The 17,969-nt window shown below is 62.8% G+C and overlaps 1 protein-coding gene across 12 annotated transcripts in view; it reads left to right on the top strand.

Annotated features, from left to right (window-relative positions):
* Nucleotides 1-669: 669 nt before the first annotated feature.
* The window catches only part of WNK2 (WNK lysine deficient protein kinase 2), a 124,087-nt gene continuing 106,787 nt past the window's right edge, over nucleotides 670-17,969 (top strand). For 8 of the 12 annotated variants that reach the window (XM_036302387.1, XM_036302388.1, XM_036302386.1 and 5 more), the window contains exons 1-2: nucleotides 671-1,650; nucleotides 2,018-2,679. In XM_036302387.1, the coding sequence (XP_036158280.1) occupies nucleotides 2,020-2,679 (660 nt within the window). In that variant the 5' untranslated portion in view covers nucleotides 671-1,650; nucleotides 2,018-2,019. Of the gene's footprint in view, nucleotides 1,651-2,017; nucleotides 2,680-17,969 lie in introns of all 12 variants that reach the window. The other 4 variants (XM_036302385.1, XM_036302390.1, XM_036302381.1 and 1 more) reach the window with 2 other exon arrangements.

The following is a 17,969-nucleotide window of genomic DNA, read 5'->3' as shown; positions in this document are numbered from 1 at the left end:
CAGGGCCAGGCTGGGTCTGTAGCCCCACAGGGAAGAACTTCACCCGCCCTCCTCTGCCCTCCTCTGCCCGAAGGCCCCCACTCGGGGGGAGGACCTGCTCAGGTCCCCACATCAGAGGGTGTCCTGGGGGCAGAGCTGGGTCTGCTGTTAACCCTTCCTCACGTGGACTCGGAGCTTGATGCCCGTCCCACGAATAGAAGTGAGGACTGCAGTCTGTATTTAGCAGGTGTGAGACACATGCCCAGCCCAGTCCAGCACTCCGTGGAACCATGGCTCTTGGGGGTTGTCCTGATCCGTGGCACCTGCCCATTTCCATGGTGCGATTTCTCCCGGTTTTGCCACGTGTGACTGCAGCTCTCGCCAGGTGGTCTCTGCTGGCTCCAGCCCCACCGGCACCAGCACCACCAGGACCTCACAAGTCGTGCTGCTCTGTAAAGTCAGCTGGCCCCGCCCCACGCGGAGGGCGTTGCTGAGTGCCTTTGTGCCACGGCCCCGGGCCCAGCAGCCACAGGTACACCACCTGTTTGAAAGTTTGTGTGCTTGACAGTGTGCCAGGCCAGGGGGCAGGGACCAACATGAGAACAGCCTGGCATTTCCCCTGGCAGCTGCCTCCCCGTGCCTCCCTTTCCGGCTCTGGAAGTGGGCCCATGACCACACACCACAGGCTCACGGAGGACAGGGGAGAGGGTGAGCTCAGGGCCTGCCCGCAGTGGGGCTGGGAAACTAGCAGTGTAGTCTGCGGGAGGCCATTTCCCTGACGCAAGGTTCAAGGTGCTCCAGAGAAGGGCATGTCTGTGGGAGTCCAGAGGATCTGCAGAGAGGACGGTGCCATTTAAAGGAGGGGGTGAGGAGGCGCTGGGGCGGGGCCTCCGCAAGGCTCTCCTGCCCTAGCCACCCACAGGGCAGGTCGCCTGTTCAGGAGCTCTGGGGCTTAGAGGAGATAATTTCGGCCTTTGGGGTCTCGGTTGTTCAACTGAAAAATGGGAATTATGAGGACAGCACTCACCCTCCTGGTGAGGTGGTGAGGTCGGGCGGGTCCTAGTGAAGTGAGAGGGGCACCGCACCCCTCCACCAGGCTGAGGCCCCGTTGGGGCGGGGCGGGGCGGAGGCATCTTGCGGTCTTCCTAAGGGCGGGGACCCCGGCGCTGGACCGCTGCCTTCTGGGCTGGCCAAGCTGCCCTGGCGCAGGGCTCGGCGGCCTGGCACACCTGCGGCGCTAGGTGAGGAGGTGAGCCTGTTTCTCCTCTCGCGGACACACGGGCTCTCCGGCCGGCAGCTGCGCGAGGCAGGTCCAAGGCCCGCGGGCCGGGGTCGCCAGGGCTCAGCGCTGAGCGTGCAGCGGCTCCCAGGGCGGGCGGAGGCCTGGGGGCCCGGGAGCCCGCCCGCCCGCCCGCAGGTGGCGGCCAGCCCCGCGGCCAGGTGGGCGTGCCAGCCCCGCCCCGCGCCGCCGCGGACGCCCCGCCCTCCCGCGCGCCGGGTCGGAGCCGGAGCCGGTGCGGAGCGCAGCCGCGCGGAACCCGAGCCGCACGCGGGAGCGCGGCCCGCAGCTGAAGGCTCCAGGGAGCGCGTCACGACCGGACCCGAGAGCGACCGGCCCGAAGCGCGGCCTTGCCCGCCCCGGCCGCGGCATGGACGGCGCCCGTTCGCCCTGTGAGTGCGGAGCCCCCCGCCGCCTCCTTTGTGCGCGCGCCGCGCCGCGCAGCCCCCTCCCCGCGCGCCCCTCCTGCGCCCCCGGCCGAGCCCTTTGTGGAGCCGCTGTGCGCTGGTCCCTCCGTCCGCACCCCTCACCGCCCGGCCCCCAGCTCTCAGCCCGGGCCCCCGGGGACAGCCCCTCAGGCCTCTTCCCCGGCCGGGCGGGCGGGCACGGCCTCCTCCCCCACCGGGCCGCTCGCGCCGCAGCCCCTCCGCGGGGACAGCCCCGAGTCCCTCCGCGGCCGGGCGGGCCCCGCGCGGCGCTGTCTCACCGCGGCCGGGACAGGTGCGGGCCCGCTGACGCGGCCTGTGTCCTTGCCCGCAGAGATGGACGGTGATGGCCGCCTAGACGCCCGCGGAGCGCCGGGGGAGGCCGGGCGCGGCGCGGAGCCCGCGGGCATGGCGGAGCCGACGGCGGTGCCCAGGGCGAGGGCGGCGCGGCCCGGGCCGCACCGCTTCCTGCGGCGCAGCGTGGTGGAGTCGGACCAGGAGGAGCCGCCGGGCCTGGAGGCCGCCGAGACGCCCGGCGCGCAGCCCCCGCAGCCCTTGCAGCGCCGGGTGCTGCTGCTCTGCAAGACGCGCCGCCTCATCGCCGAGCGCGCCCGCGGCCGCCCCGCCGCCCCCGCGCCCGCCGCGCCCGCCGCGCCGCCCTGCGCCCCCAGCGCCCCTGGCCCGGAGCCCGCGGGTGCGCAGGATCCTGGCCTGGATGCGGTGTCGGCGCCCGCCCCGGACCGGCCTCCAGAGGAGGCGGCAGAGGCGAGGAAGGAGGACGCGGGGGCGCCGGAGGCCAGGCCGGAGCCCGGGCCTGTCCGCCGGGATGAGCCCGAGGAGGAGGAGGACGATGAGGATGACCTCAAGGCCGTGGCCACCTCCCTGGACGGCCGCTTCCTCAAGTTCGACATCGAGCTGGGCCGCGGCTCCTTCAAGACGGTGTACAAGGGGCTGGACACGGAGACCTGGGTGGAGGTGGCCTGGTGCGAGCTGCAGGTGCGTGGTGGGCCCTGCATGTCCTCCTTCCGTGCCTGGCCCCCCTGGCCTGAAGCCGCTCTCACCTTTGTGTGTGACCGGCGCGTGGGGCGGGGTGAGGGGTGGCTCCGTGTGGTACCGATTGGGGGTGGAGGTGGGATCTCCTGGCGTGTGGCCTCCGATCTGGCACAACGTGGCCCACAGAGAGTGAGCACTTGGCGGGTGTGTCTCTCACGGCCCTCCCTACTCGGAACTCAGGGCTGTACTGACCCAGGTGGTCCAGGCGGTGTGGATCCTGTGTCCGTGCAGAAGTGTGGGGGCTGCCGGGCAGTCCTGGGCTTGGGAACTCTGAGCTGCTCTTTAATGAGCACCTTCCAGTCTTGCCAGGTGTAGGTGCCCTGGCCTGGGTCCCTAAGGGGCTGCCCCTGGCCCAGGCCTGTTTAGGGTGGGGCTGGTGGTCCCGGGCTGCTGGACAAGGCCTGGAGCTGCTGTGAGTGCTTCTCGGAGCTCCCAAAGCCCATTTGTTCACAAAGTGGGTACGTGAGGTCTTAAAACTAAGTCATCCTGAAGGCAGATGGGTGGCTTTTTTTTCTTTTCTTGCAAAGGCTCTGGGCATGCATTTTTCATCACCTTGCCCTTGCGATGGCTGTGTCAGTCCCAGCCCTGGAAGATTATATAAACCGAAACCCGAGCTGCCCTGGGCGCCGTGGCAGCCTGGGCCGTGCCTGTCACAGTGGGTGTTTACTGGCCCTCTGTCTCGCGGGGGCAGCTGTCCAGCATGAGGCCGGCGTCGGTGGTGTAAGCCGACCCCAGCGCCCGTAAGGCTAGCCGGGCCTTCCAGGTTTGACGCAGGCCACTGCCACACTGCAGGCCGCCTGCCTTTTGGTTCAGAAAAGGGATTTGGTTGCTCTGTCCTCCAGGCTCTGGCTAGATGTGTGTGTGTGTGTGTGTGTGTGTGTGTGTGTGTGTGTGTGTGTGTTTGAGAGAGAAGGAGAGAGAGCACGCGCACGCTGGACTAGGCTGGTAGTGCTGACTTGTCCTCAGCCTTTTTCCTGAGACAAAGGACCCAGAGGTCGCCCTCCCGAGTGAAGCCCTTGGCCCTGCTATGGAAATGCAGGCGTGTCCCAGGGAGTCCCCGGACGAAAGAGCTGCCCTTCGCCTTCATGGCCCTGCTGAGGTGGCCGGGGCCGAGACGGCACGGGAGTGAGTGGGCGTCACTGCTCACGAGAGTGCAGAGGAGCGAAGATCTGAGAGGGAAGATCGGGACGAGGGGTGGGGGAGGGGGGAGGAGGCTTCCTGGTTCTAGAGAGGGGGGGAGGAGGCTTCCTGGTTCTAGCAGTGCAGGCCCACCGCCAAGTGACCCGGCCTCCGGCATGGCAGTGGGCACCCCGGTGCTCCCGGGTAATGCCCAGGCAGGAGGCGGCAGGCCTGGTGAGACCTCAGCCGTGGAGCACAGGGGATTGGCCGTGGCATTGTGGGTGCTGTGACCCCGGGCGGGAGGAGGAGGCTGTCGCCCCTCATTTCCTTTAGGGCAAGGGCCTGAGCAAAGCTCAGAGGTGGAGCCTGCCTCGTCCAGGGCCTGGACTTGGTGGTGGGAAGGCTGGAGATGGCCTCTATGTGCCTTGGCCCGGCGTTACCGGGAGTCCCGAGCCAGCAGGGGAACCGTCCTGTGTCCCCCAGTGAGGGTCCTGCTAATGTTTGCTCAGCCAGGGCAGCACTGGGCGTCTGCCTGCTGCTGGGGGCGTGAGAGGACCAGCTGAGGGCAGCCGAAAACCTGCTCCTCACCCACCAGAGGCTGCTGTTTCCCCCATTATTAAGGACCCCACTCAGGCCAGAGGTGAGGACATAGGTGGAGAGGGAGATAGCATCATCCTGGGAGGAGGCCCAGCCTGGTGGCCGTCCACTTAGGCTTGGGGATGAGTGTGGAGGGTAGGGTGCCAGGTTAGGCCTGGAGGCCACTGCACATGGGGAGCACAGTGGGTGGCGTTCTGGCTTTGTGCCTGGAGAGGGGCTCCAGTGTGGACGCCTGGTGTCAGGCTCCCTCCCAGTGGAGGGTGGGTCGCCTTCAGTGCAGGGAGTTTTACACAGGAGGCTTCCTCGCCCTCAGGGCCTTCCCTGTCTCAGAACGCCTGGCCGGCAGCTTCGGACACCCGAAGTCCCACCCTCAGAGTCTGTGTAATTTCTCACCCTCTGCATGCAGGGGGTGTTGGCACCTCTGGGTGCCTCTGGGGCACCCAGAACTGAGACAGCGTCACCTGCTTGCTTTTTCTGGTTTCCTGCCCGGGGAAGGCCGTGCGCGTTTCTGGACCTCACAGTGTGACTTGGAGGACATCAGATCCCCTTGGCGTCCTCAGTGTTGGAAGTGCTTTGCCGAGGGAGCAGTGAGGCGTCACCTGAACTCTGCACATGTCCAGAGATGACACTGATGTTTTGGGGAAGCCATTTTAAAGCAGACTCCGGTCTCTTTTCTTCCAAGTGGGCGTTTATCCTGGCATCAGACCACATTACGATATTGAGGTAGGAAGTGCAAGTGTGCCCAGAATCGCTGCCCTCGCTCTGGCTCAGGTTCCCACGTCTCCACGTCCTTGGGCACCGCCGGCCCACGCGGGGTCCACGAGGACCCCTCTTACAGACGGTGCTCGGGTAGCGGCTGGTCCTGCCCTGCGGCCGGAGCGGAGTCTGCGCACGGCCCAGCTGCTCAGGTCACTGCACTTCTGCGCCGGTGGGAGACCTGGAGAGAAAACAAAGCCAGCCCATACGGGCCGAGGCGGAGCCTAGCTGGAGGCGCCTGGCCCACCTGCCTCTCCCAGGTCTTTCTCAGGGACCAGGCGTCCCTTCTGTCAGAGTCCTAGGCCCCTGGGCACCTCCCCCCATGGAGGCTCTGAGCTGCTGTTGCAGGGCTGGGCACAGCCTCCTGGGCGGTCCCCCTGGAGCCTTTGTTTCCCACGTGTGTCCGGGTTCAGGCCTGGCCTGGGGTCATTCTGCCTCATGGGGTGTGTCAGTCCTTGACCTTCACCCAAGCTCTGAGCGCCCCTTCAGGGTAACCCCGAGGCCAAGCCCCACTCCTCAGGCCCTGGGTCTCCCCAGTTCTGTCATGGAGCCATCCTGCACCTCTGTGCTGCCTGGAGGTGGCTGGCTCCCGGGGGTGGGGATGGCCTGGACTCAGGCCAGGGAGCAGCTTGTGAATGTGGGGACCACAAGACCTGATAACGTGTGACCTGCTGGTGTCCCCTGATGCGGCCACAGAGGCACCGTGTTCCCCACCTCCTGTGCCAGGCAGACGTCTGTGTCCTGTTCACCAGTCTGTGCCTCGGATGTGGGTGATGCGCCTGGGAACGTGCTGCATGTGGCCATGCTGACTGCGCCGGTCCACTCCCTGGCCTCAGAGGATGGCCAGCTGCCTCTCCTGTGGCCCTGAGCTCAGGCGCCTCCTGCCGGTACACCCTCCCCTTTCGTAGACAGGCCGTGCCCACCCACCTCACCAGCAGCCCAGCCAAGGTGGAGAGGCCCCCCTCCCAGTCCCTCCTGCTTTCCCAGGAGCCCTCCGCAGCTGACGGGAGGGGGATGTTCCGAGGGGATGGTATGCGCACGTAGGGGATGGTATGCGCACGTGTAGGACCTGAGAAGGGCTGCAGTCAGTTTGCAGGTGGTTACCCTGTGTTGGTATTTTTATTAACCTCCTAAGAGCTTAGTTTTGTTGCGAGAGCTATGTTTTGGAGTCAGTTGGATGCCAACACTGTGTTTGTTTTTTCCAAGTGAAGTCACACCACGGTTCTGGTTTGGTTGGTGAGAAAGGTTGGTACCAGCCACCTAGAGGCCTGTGAGGACCGCTCCTGCCGCCAAGGCAGGCCGTGGGTGCCTCTGCTTGGGTGGTGCTGGCGAGAGGGATGTGGTCTGTGAAGATGGACAGGCTGGGGCCACCATCGTGGGCATATCGGGCACTCTTGGCTCCTTCCCTTTGGAAATAAGCGCTCCTGAGACCGGCTGTGTGCCCTCTGGGCGTCCTTGGAGGCCCTGCTGTGTGGGCATCAGCTAAGCCTTATTCTGGGCCAAATCGCTGAAGGACTTGGGCCCAGACAGCCTCACGCCCTGAGAGGGCTGGCGGGCACCTCCCCACCCTGTGCCGTTTCTGGGTGGTGGCTGGGGGCTTACTTGAAGTGGGTGAGCATTGCTGGTGGGTTGTGGTTCCAGACATGATGGTAGTGAGAAAAAACATTGCTAAGAGGAGAGGGAGCAGATGTTCCAGAAGTTTCCGGCACCAGGCCCCGTGCTCAGAGCTCCGCAGTGCAGTATGGTTCATTGGCTCAGATGTATGGCATGGTTGAGTGTGTGCTCTGGTTTTACCTGGGGTACCACCGTGGGCGGGGCCCGTCACGGAGAGGCGTCTGTGAGAAGCGGCAGGACAGGGCGGGGTGCGTGTGGGGAGAGCCCGCCCTGCGGTCAGGGGCCAGCGGGCTTGCCTGCGTCTGCCACTCACCTTGCATAGCGGCCTGGACTGGCGGCCTCTGACCATCTTGTGGGGCCAGTGGCTCAGACCAGCTTCAGGCCAGAGCTGGTGATGCCCAAGGTGACGACACGGAGCTCCAGTGTCACTGGTGGGAGAGAGCTTGACCTGGCCTAGCAGAGGTGTGGCCACCTGCCTGGTCTCCTTTGTGGTCCGCGCCCCCGCCGGGCTGAGTGGCAGGCGGGTGCTTGCTGTAGGGGTGTTCAGGAGCCCTGCAACTAGTCACACAAACACCCTAGAAACAGGAGGCCTGCTCCGTGCAGACCCCAGCCCCACAGCTTCCCTTGGGGCGCCTCAGTTTACCTGAGTGAGGGCAGTGCCCGCCAGGCTTCAGGGCGTGGAGACTGGAGGGCAGGCACTCGCGGGCAGCTCTCCTCGCCCTGTGCTCCCCTCGAGGACACAGTTTTGAGAAGCACAGGTGGAAGGGCCAGGCCTGCCTGTCGCTCCCCGCTGGTGCAGGCCGCGGTGCAGGCCGACCAGGCACCCGCCCACTCTGCGCTGCAGATGAGGAAGGGGTGCGTGGAGGCAGCAGCTGGGATCTCCAGGAAGCAGGTGAGGCTCTGCCTCGACCACAGATGGTGGAGGCGGAGGTGGAGGCGCTGCGGGTCGGTAGAGGCCCGGAGAGATCAGTTCAGAGCAGAAGCCCAGCCCTGGGACGTGGGCAGCCTGAGTGTTTTCCTGCTTCAAAACGTTTCCAAATCTGGCTGTTCCTGGGAGGGCTGAATTCTAAGATCGCCCGGAAGCCTGGATTCCTACATCCAATTATGCCAGCATTTTAATAATATAAAGATTTTTGGAAAAGAATAAAATAAAAGATCAAGACTGTATATTGGGTGACAGAATAGCCAATAGATCATTGGGACAGACTAGAGAGCCCAGAAACAGACCCACATCGTAGAGTCAGCTGCCCTCGGGGAGGCAGGCAGGTAGGCGGGAGCAGCTGGCCACCCACGTGCAGAAAGGGGGTGTGTACGCAGAACTTCCTCCCTTCACAAAAGTTAGCTCGTAATGGATCAGACTCTGTAAAACCAGAGCTAACACTCTTAGAAGATAACAGGAGAGAACGTAGGTGGCCTCTGGCATGGAGATGACTTTTTAGATACAACTCCAGAAGTAAAATGCGAGAGAGAAAAACTGTAAGTTGAACTTGATTAAAATGGAAAACTGCTCTGCAGAGCCACTAAGGGAGAATGGAAAGACCGAACACAGACTGGGAGAAGGTCTTTGCCCAACACAGACCTGACAACGGACTGCGACCCAGAATGTACACAGAACTCTTAAAGCCCAACGACACCCAAGCACGCACAGGGTGATTAAACAATGGGCCAAAGACCTTAGTAGACACCTCATTAAACAAGATAATCAGATAGCAAATAGGCATATGAAAAGGGAAGACACCTCACATACTGACAGGGAAACGCAAGTTGAAACAGCACGCCTATTAGAACGCGAAAAAGCCGGAGCCCTGGCAGCCCAGCGCCGCCCGTGAGCCCCAGAGCGCCTTGCTGGTGGGAACGCAGATGGTGCAGCCACTGTGGAAGGCAGTTGGGAAGTTTCTTACGTAACACACCACACGATCCAGCAGTCCTGTTCCTTGGCGTTTACCCAAAGGACCTGGAAACTATGTCCACACAAAAGCCTGCACAGGATGTTTATAGCACTTGATTCACGGCCGCCAGGACTCAGACGCAGCCAGGGCGTCCTCGGCAGGTGACGGACACGCAGACCGTGGACATTCTGTGATTTTACAAAAGCTGTCAGACCACGGAAAGATACGGATGAACCTCATGTGCACGTGCTGAGTGAGAAGGAATCTGGAAGGCCGCCTGCTGTGACGTTCTGGAAAAGGCGAAGCTGTGGAGATAGTCAGAAGATGGGTGGTTAGGGCCGGTGGCCCTGAAAATGCTGTGTGGTAAGATAACGCTGGATGCGTGTCCTTGTACATCAGTCAGAGCCCGTAGACTGAACCCTGTGTAAGCTGTGGATTTAGGTGAATAATAACGTATCAGTATTGGCAAGCAGTTCTAGCAGACGTACCATGTTAATGCAAGATGTTACTAATAGAAGAGGCTGTGTATGGGGGAGAGTTCGTGACAACTACTTTCTGCTCAGTCTTTCCATAAACCTAAAACTTCTCTGAAAAGTAGTCTGTTAATTAAAAAACAGTGTAACAGCTACATTAAAGAAGTTTGCAGAAATGAAAAAAACCACTCATAATCCAAGTGACTATAACTTACTATTTTTGCATGTTACCTTGAAGCTTGTTCATATACACATACATCTTTTTTATAAATGCAGCTGCAATTGCAGGGCGTCATAGCTTTTACAATCTGTTGTTTTTTTGTTTCTAGAGTGTCTGCTTCCAGGGGCCTTGGTGCGGGGCGGGCTGGGGAAGGTGGTCCCTCACACCCACCTCACCTCCAGCAGGTGTATGTCCCAGTGTTGAGGGGTGAGGTCTCCACAGTGGCTCCGGACATGAGAGGTGTGCCGTGAGCCCTGCCGAGCGAGACGCATGGGCAGAGGAGCCCGTGGGGTGGTGGGGGCGCTGGGTCCTGGTAGTTGTCAAGAGCTTTTCTGGCTGGGCTTCAGGGGTGCCTCCTCGGCAGAAGGTCCAAGCCTGGCCATCAGCTGGCCGTGGGCAGGACACAGGTGGGAGGGGGGGAAGGAAGCTCTGAGCACATCAGGTCCTCAGAGCCACTGTTAGGGTCCCAGGCCTCTCCCAAATGAGGGGGTGCCGGGGAGGTGGGTCATATTTAAGCTCATAGAGCGAGACGGCAGCGCCAGGACTCCCCTGGGCAGTCACCTTTCAGCGTCCAAAGGGTTGCTACAGAAAGACGTGGAAGTGCGGGGTCAGGCAGGCTGCTGTGGTGGACTTCTCAGAGCCTGTAAGACGCTGGCCCTGTTGTGAGGCTCTTGAAGGGGTGGGCGTGGGAGGCGCCCCTCCACCTTGTCCTTCGTGCTCCATGGGACAGGACAGGCCATGGGGAGAGGTGTGCCCATCGGGAGGCAGATGCCCCCAGGGCATGTCTTGGCCCTGTTGCTGCTGGGGTTGGAGTGCTTGGAGCTAGACGTGGAAATCAGCCCTGCCCTAGACCCCTGCTGGTCTCCCACGCCCACTCTTCCCCTCGCCCGCTTCCCTGGCTGTGTGCCTGCTCAGGAGCCAGTGCCTGGGAACAGTCTCACCTACAGGCCACGTGACCAAGCAGTGCAGAACTTGGGTCGCCCTGAATCTGACTCTTGGAGATGGCTGCTGGAGGGCCCTGGCGCTGGCAGCGTCCACAGGGACAGACGGCTCCCTGCTCTCAGCCTGGCTGGGTTGTCCCCTCTCTCAGGCCTCACGCAGCAGACGCTGCCACACCAGGAATCCCAACCGCATCTTAAAGCAGGGAGTAAGGGCCTGGCTAGGTGTAGGTGTCACACTTGAATCTGTAAAGGAGAATGTTGGCTGTAATCCTCTTGGTCTCTCTGGCTAGAAGGGGGTTGCCAGGGGTTCTGGGAAAGGCTCGAAGGCCCAGGTCGGTTCTGTTCTGTTCCCTGGGCACAGTGGGTTTTGCTGGGAGGGTGGGCTGACCTGCCCTCTGTTTTGGGTACCTCATCCCCCCAGGTCTTGCAGGGGCCAGTGCTCCCTGAGGCTGAGGCATCCGCTTCTGGGTCTGCCCTGCCCCACCCCTCCATCTCCAGGCTGTACAGGGGACTCCCGCCCACCCTGGGACCTCTCCTCCCTCCTGGGAGCTTTTGTCTCTCCAGCAACCCAGTTTTTATTTCTTAACCAACTTTTTGTTTTGGAAAATGTAGGAAAGTTGTGTTACCAGTTTTTAACAGTTTTCCACACCTGCATTTCCTCTCTCCCTGCATATGCGTTATTCTGGCCCATTTACACCTCGCCCTGAGCACCCAGCAGCAGCTCCTATAGGAACAGGGCGTTTTCCCACACAACACAGCTGTGCGCATCGAAGCTAAGGGGGCGGCAGCCGCGGCTGACGTGGGCTGTGCCCATGTGCTCGGCATTTCCGCCTGGATCCAGGACTCAGTCAGTAATGGGGGGTTGCTTCTGGTTCTCATGTCAGTTTTTTTTTAAATAAATATATTTTAATTGATTTCAGAGAGGAATGGAGAGAGAGAGAGAGAGAGAGAGAGAGAGAGAGAGAGAGAGAGAGAGAGAGAAACATCAATGATGAGAAAGAATCGTCAGTTGGCTGCCTCCTGCACGCCCCTTCCTGGGGATAGAGCCCGCAACCCAGGCATGTGCCCTGACCGGGAATCCAACCATGACCTCCTGGTCCGTAGGTTGACACTCAACCACTGAGCCAGGCCGGCCAAGCTCATGTCAGTTTTAATCTAGAGCAGCCCCCCACCCCTTTAATCATTATTTTTGTATCTTTTGCCACCTCACCTTCTTCTTGGCCCCACAGTCTCTGACTTGGGCCCCCATGTGGGATGATCCTGTTGGAATCATCCAGGATTTGGGGAAGACAGATCAGATCATGCTGGTCTCTCCCAATGGGCAGTCAGGCGGGGCCGGGGCCTGACCCAGCCGTGAAGGGTGCTGCTGGGAGGCTGCTGCAGATGTGGGCCTCCTGGCCGCCTGCGCTGCCTGCCTGAGCCAGCCACCTGCACGGGGTGCCCACCTGGATTACGCTGGACGTGGTGCTGCTCGTACCCTGAGCTCCTGGTGCCGGCAGCGTGGGCTTCTGCAGGAGAAGGGGCCCTGCCCTGAGACTTGTCAGGGGACCCCGACCTCTAGGGGCCATCCTCAGGCCTTGCTGCCCGCAAGGGGCTTTTGTCCACCCCACCCCTGCTCATCCTGGAAGGGGGCAGTAGGGAGGAGAGGGCCAGGTCCCCCGGGTACCAGTGCTGGACCCCCCAGTGAGCGGGATGTCAGGATGGAGGTGGTGGCCGGCAGTGGGTGGGGAGGCCACTTCACAGGGATGTTTCCAGCTACTTTAGTTCTTCGGAATGTGACAGACGGGACAGGTGCTGAAACCTGAAAAAGAAGCTGCCCCGGAAAAGCTTCCATTGTGTGCGACCCCTGGGAGTTCCCTTCTCGTTGCTAGAAGGGATGCTGCCTGATTCATGAATCGTTTAGTAAAGCCAATTAAATCTTACAAAAAAGCTGCCCCGAATCTCCTGAGACAGCCATCTTCACTTTGGTACCAGCCCTTCTTGTCGTTTCTATGTTCTTGGTTTTCTTACAAAGTCATACTGTGCCCCCACCTGCGTTGTGAGCCCACGGCAGGGGTGAGCGAGGCCCTCAGCCTCCCTTATCCCTGGGTGGGGGTGGAGGTGGGCTGAGCACTAGCCCCGCCCCTGCAGCTGGGCCCAGCCTCCAGCATGGGCGAGGCCTGACACGTTTTGCAAGATGTGGGTGTGCCTCCTCAGCCCTGTGGCCAGGGCCCCGCCACCAGGGGAGCATGGTGGCCCCCTGGGAGCATGGCGGCCCCCTGGGAGCATGGCGCTGTGCTGTTTCTTCAAGCCAGAAAGGCATCTTGCCAAGTTGGCCAGCAGCAAACCATTGACACCTGCCCAGACAGGTTCCGAGGAATTTCTCCTTTTTAATTAAGGGGTTCAAGCAGGAGAGTGAGTTCACTTTTGGAAGAATCATTGCAAGGGCCCTGAAGGGCAAAGGAGAGAGGATGGGGAGCAGGTGGGTGCAATGCTGGGACCTCTCCCGGGGTTGGTGGGGCTCCCGTGTGCTTGGATTTTGGGAAAACCTTTTACACAATGCCAGGGCTGACCTGCTGGGACTTACGAGAGTTGAGGGTGGGCACAGGGTCCCTCCACGGCTGAATGACCCTTGGAGGAGCCCCTTTCTCCATCCTCCAGGGGTCACGGGCCAGCCTGTGCTCCTGCTCGGGGAGCAGGCACCTGGGGTCTGGGGTGGGGTGGCCACAGGCATAGGCAGAGAGGCCAGTTCTAGGGGCCCCATGGAGTGTTGTGGGCGGCGGCATGTCCTTGGGCCTGGGGACACACCGCACCCTCTGACCCTGGCTGCACACTGACCTGCTTGTGAGCTGTGCTGGCTTGGCTTCAGGATCGTTTGACCCTGACAGGATGCAGGGGGTTGGCTTGTCATTTGGGCTCTCTTGGAGCAAAGGCTGCCTCATGGGGCTGCCTTCCTGTCCGGCTCGCAGGCACGTTCTGAGCAGAGTGGGTCTCCTTGGGACAGCCCCTGAGCTGGTGCTTGAGGGCGCAGGGGAGGACTCCGGATGGAGGCTGGACTGGGCCTCATGTGGGCATTGAGCAGACTGCTCATGCTGGGAGGGGTTTGTGCCCTGGGGAAGGGCAGGGGCTGTGCTGTGGGGAGGGCAGGCTGGGCAGCGGAGGGTTCTGTTTTGACCGCGGGGTGATGAGACGGCTTCTCTGCTCGTGCATGGTAGTGCCACCAGTGATCTGGAACCACGCAGAGTAGGGCAGAGCCCACTGGGAGGGGGTGGGACGTGGTTCGGGGGCACCCCAGGCCCTGCTTCTCTGGCTCCCGGCTGTGGGTGGGATGTTCTGCCTCTAGATGCCAGTGGACCCACTGACCGCGTCTCCGGGGCTTGGGGCTTGTCTGCTCCTCCCACCTTGTCAGCTACCGCACGGCCTTCCTCGGCACGCAGGCCCGTGGGGCTGCACGAGGGGCTGCACAGACGCCCGCATTGGCCGTTCGTGAAAAGAAGGCTGAAAGGAGGCCAGAAAGTGAGTAAACTCAGAGAGAGAATAGGATGAGTTGAGGGAAAGTGGCAAAACCCATTAAAAGCAGATGAAAAGAAGTGAGAGTTTTTTAAAAGAAGTCGATAAATGGTATTTTATAAAAATAAGATACTGCCCGCCGGAGTGGCTCAGCGGCAGAGCATCGACCTAGGAACCAGGAGGTCACGGTTTGATTCCCGGTCAGGGCTCATGCCCAGGTCGCGGGCTTGATCCCCAGTGGGGGGCGTGCAGGAGGCGGCTGACAGTGGTTCTCTCATCACTGAGGTCTCTCTCTCCCCTCCCCTCCCTTGTCTCTGAAATGAGTAAAAAGACACCGAAGGACCGAGGCACGCACTTTCCTGTTTTAGAGCGAGGCTGCTGGAGCCGCGGTGGTGGGTGTGCGGCGCCCTTGCAGGGGGGCGGGCTGCGGCCGCAGGCACGCTGCTTCCTGTGCTGTGCGTCCCTGGATCTCCTGTTTCCTGCACGTGGGTCCCAAGAGTGTGTGGCCTCTCCTGCTGCCGTGCTCTTTGGGACTCAGCCCGGCCGAGCAGTGGGCAGCCGGCCCCTTGGCCACCATGTGGACCTCCACAGTCTGTTGTCCATCCACCCGCTGTCAGGTTCTTGGCAGTGTCCACTCTGGCGTCCTTGGCGGAGGGACGCCGAGGCGCATGGGCTCGGGGCGCCCCTCCCCTGCCCCCGGCTCCCAGAGCTGTTTTCTGTGCCTGTGTGCTGGGAGCGAGGTGGGTGGCGCCGCCTGCCAGGGCTCCTGTCTAGGTGACAAGGATGCAGACCCGCCCCGCGGGCCCCGCCGGCCCACCTGCCCCTCGGTCGCGGAAGCAGGTGTTCAGCTGGCGTCCGGCTCGGGTCTGTGGGCCTGGAGGGGCGCCCGCCTCTGTGAGATGCGCTGAGGTGACGATAAGGCACAAAGGCTGCTCTGTTCTGGAGGCGAGAGGGGCCTCTGGAGCCCTTTCCGGACATTCCTGAGACTGGCCTTTGTGTGGAGCAGGGCCGGGCCTTCCAGCCTGGCAAGGTGGAGCCGTCAGCCCCGCCTGCTGCCCCTTGTTCCTGGGCTGGGCCCGAGGTCGCAGTGGGGCGCACCCTTCAGGCTCACATTAGGGCAAACCCTCGGCCCCAGGTCTTGGGAGGGCCTCAGAGGAGCCAGGGGTCTAGGTCTGGGGTGGGTGCCTGACCGTACAGTAGAGGGGTCAGTGCCCAGTGGACTGGTGGGCCCTGCTGGGCTCGGTTGGGCTGCTACAGGCGCGCTGTGTGGTCTTGCTCCCGTGGCCTGTGTGTGGCAGCCGTGGCACCTGACCCTGGCTTCCCCGCCCACTGGCTGCTGCATGGACAGGCCGTGTGTGCCATGGTGTCCCGGGCTGCTTGTCAGTGTAGAGGCCTGCCTGCCCAGGGTGCTGCAGTGGGAACGGCGAGCCCTTGGAGGCCCGGGGTGCCGGCGGCGTGGCCGGGGTGCCGGGCAGCAGAGGCTTCCTCCTGCGACAGGGCAGGAACTGGGAAGGCGGATGTTGTATGGCTGATGGCCTTTCAACAGAAGGCTTCTGTTGTGTTTTCTCTTTGGGAAGGGAATATGCAGAGGGCGGGGCGGGACAGGTACAGTTTGGCGGAGGCTGGATCAGGCTGGTTTTGAAAGACTGAGTGTAATTACGAATGGCCCTGCTGACAGCCACAGGTCCTTGCCGGCCGGTGCGGACCTCCTCTTGTTGAGTTCTTCAGCCCTGGGCTGTGGGGCCTTGGGCCATGCCGCTGTGCTGGCTGGAGTCAGTCGGCTGCCTTGGCTGGTGCCCCTGGAGCTCAGAGCCCTGATCGTGATGGGGGCACTGGTGGAGGCCTGGTGGAGGCACTGTCTGGGCCGTGAGCATCTTTGTGGATGTGACCGCTGGGGCGCGAAAGCTGGACTGGGGTACCAGTTGGGGGTTGGGGTGTGGCCCAGGGAAAGGTGTGGCAGCCAGAAGGGCACGCGGGCCTGGCCCACTGGACAAGGGCCTGGGTGGGCAGCGGCAGAGGGTTGCGGTAGCTGGGGATGCAGACGGTGTGGCCACTCGGACCTTCCTTCTTCACTTAGAGAAGGAAAAGGAAAAATAAGAGAGATGGTGGCGCTGCCTAGACATATGGCGTGAATCCTGGCGCTGCCCGATCCGAGGGAGGCTGCAGGGAGCCTGGGGCAGTTGCTGGGTCCAGGCCCAGGGCCCAGTGGACAGCCAGGTGCAGGGCTGGGTGACAGAGGTGCCCGTGGCCACGTGCCCAGGGCCCGGTGGACGGCCAGGTGTAGGGCTGGGTGATAGAGGTGCCCGTGGCCACGTGCCCGGGGTCCAGTGGATGGTCAGGGCGCAGGGCTGGGTGATAGAGGTGCCCGTGGCCATGTGCCCGGGGTCCGGTGGACGGCCAGGTGTAGGGCTGGGTGATAGAGGTGCCCGTGGCCACGTGCCCGGGGTCCGGTGGATGGTCAGGGTGCAGGGCTGGGTGATAGAGGTGCCCGTGGCCATGTGCCCAGGGTCCGGTGGACGGCCAGGGTGCAGGGCTGGGTGATAGAGGTGCCCGTGGCCACGTGCCAGGGTCCGGTGGATGGTCAGGGTAAAGGGCTGAGTGATAGAGGAGGTGCCCGTGGCCATGTGCCCAGGGCCCGGTGGACGGCCAGGGTGCAGGGCTGGGTGATAGAGGTGCCCGTGGCCACGTGCCCAGGGCCCGGTGGATGGTCAGGGCACAGGGCTGGGTGATAGAGGTGCCCGTGGCCATGTGCCCAGGGCCCAGTGGATGGTCAGGGCGCAGGGCTGGGTGATAGAGGCGCCCGTGGCCACGTTCCCGGGGTCCGGTGGACGGTCAGGGCGCAGGGCTGGGTGATAGAGGCGCCCGTGGCCATGTGCCCGGGGTCCGGTGGACGGCCAGGTGCAGGGCTGGGTGATGGAGGTGCCCGTGGCCATGTGCCCGGGGTCCGGTGGACGGCCAGGTGTAGGGCTGGGTGATAGAGGAGGTGCCCGTGGCCATGTGCCCGGGGCCCGGTGGATGGCCAGGTGTAGGGCTGGGTGATAGAGGCGCCCATGGCCATGTGCCCCGCTGGGGGGACTGCAGGCGCAGTTGACTCGAGGGCCTCGAGGTGGAAGATGACCCTGGGTTCACAGTGGGCCTGGTCTTTATAGGAGGGGCATGGGGTCTTGGGGAGATGTAGTGGCGGAAGATGCCAAGGAACTGGTACTGTCTATAAACTGGACAAGGGGCCCGCTCCCCACAAAGCCCTAGGAGGCAGCCACGCCTGAGACATGCCTCCGCAGGCTGCTCTGGCCACAGCGCTAGGGGCTGCGGGAGTGACAGGGGCTGACAGGCTCCTATGCTGGGCGCTGGGGGACCATGGACAAGGCTAGCTTTGAGCCGGCCATTGGTAGCAACTGGCATGGCCTCCAGGTCAGGTTTCTGGGACAGCTGACTGGGTGGGGTTGTGCCTGGGTAAGGGCTGGAGAGGAGGGCTCACCTGAGGCCACACGGGGGTGTATTAACCTTCTGGCCGGGTCAGTGGTACCAGGGCCATTGCAGGCCTTGGAGGATAATATGAAAACAGGAGCAGGGACTGGGGCGCTGTGTGGGAGGTGCAGGAGCATTAACCCAGAGTGGCCATGATCCCTGTAGGGCCCCTCTGTCAGGAGCCGCCTGGTCCGGGCTCACTTGCCTGGCAGGGGTGGCGGAAGGAAGTGAGGCCTCTGAAGGCTGCATGTACTGAAGACACGCCAGGCTCCCGGTAGGGCGGCTCCAGGGACGGGCCTGAGCCCCCTGCGCGGGCCCCTGGCAGGTGTGGCTGGGCCAGGACTGGGTGCAGGACTCAGGGTTCTGTCCTGAAAGCTCCTCCTGGGGCCTGGCCTCTGGGCTTGGGGACGAGGGGCGCCCGTACCCTGTCTACCGTCACAGAGCTCCGTGTGCCAGGGCTGGGGACGCAGCGGAAGGGGTGGGGGGGGGGAGCCTGTGTCTGCGTGGCTCTTCCTCGGCACCGTTGCCCTGCCTGGCAGTGTCCAGGGGCAGGCCGGGCTGAGGGCGGTCCGGCTACCCGCACAGCAGAGAGAAGCCTGCGGCAGTGACAGCGTTAGTGAGGGGAGCTGGGGTATTAGAACAGGGCTGACCCGTGGTGCTCACGTCA

This window comes from Myotis myotis, unplaced genomic scaffold (genome assembly GCF_014108235.1).
Source record: "Myotis myotis isolate mMyoMyo1 unplaced genomic scaffold, mMyoMyo1.p scaffold_m19_p_31, whole genome shotgun sequence".
In the NCBI taxonomy this organism is placed as follows: domain Eukaryota; kingdom Metazoa; phylum Chordata; class Mammalia; order Chiroptera; family Vespertilionidae; genus Myotis; species Myotis myotis.
Note: the sequence above shows the minus strand (reverse complement) of the source record. Positions and strands in the feature narration are given on the sequence as shown.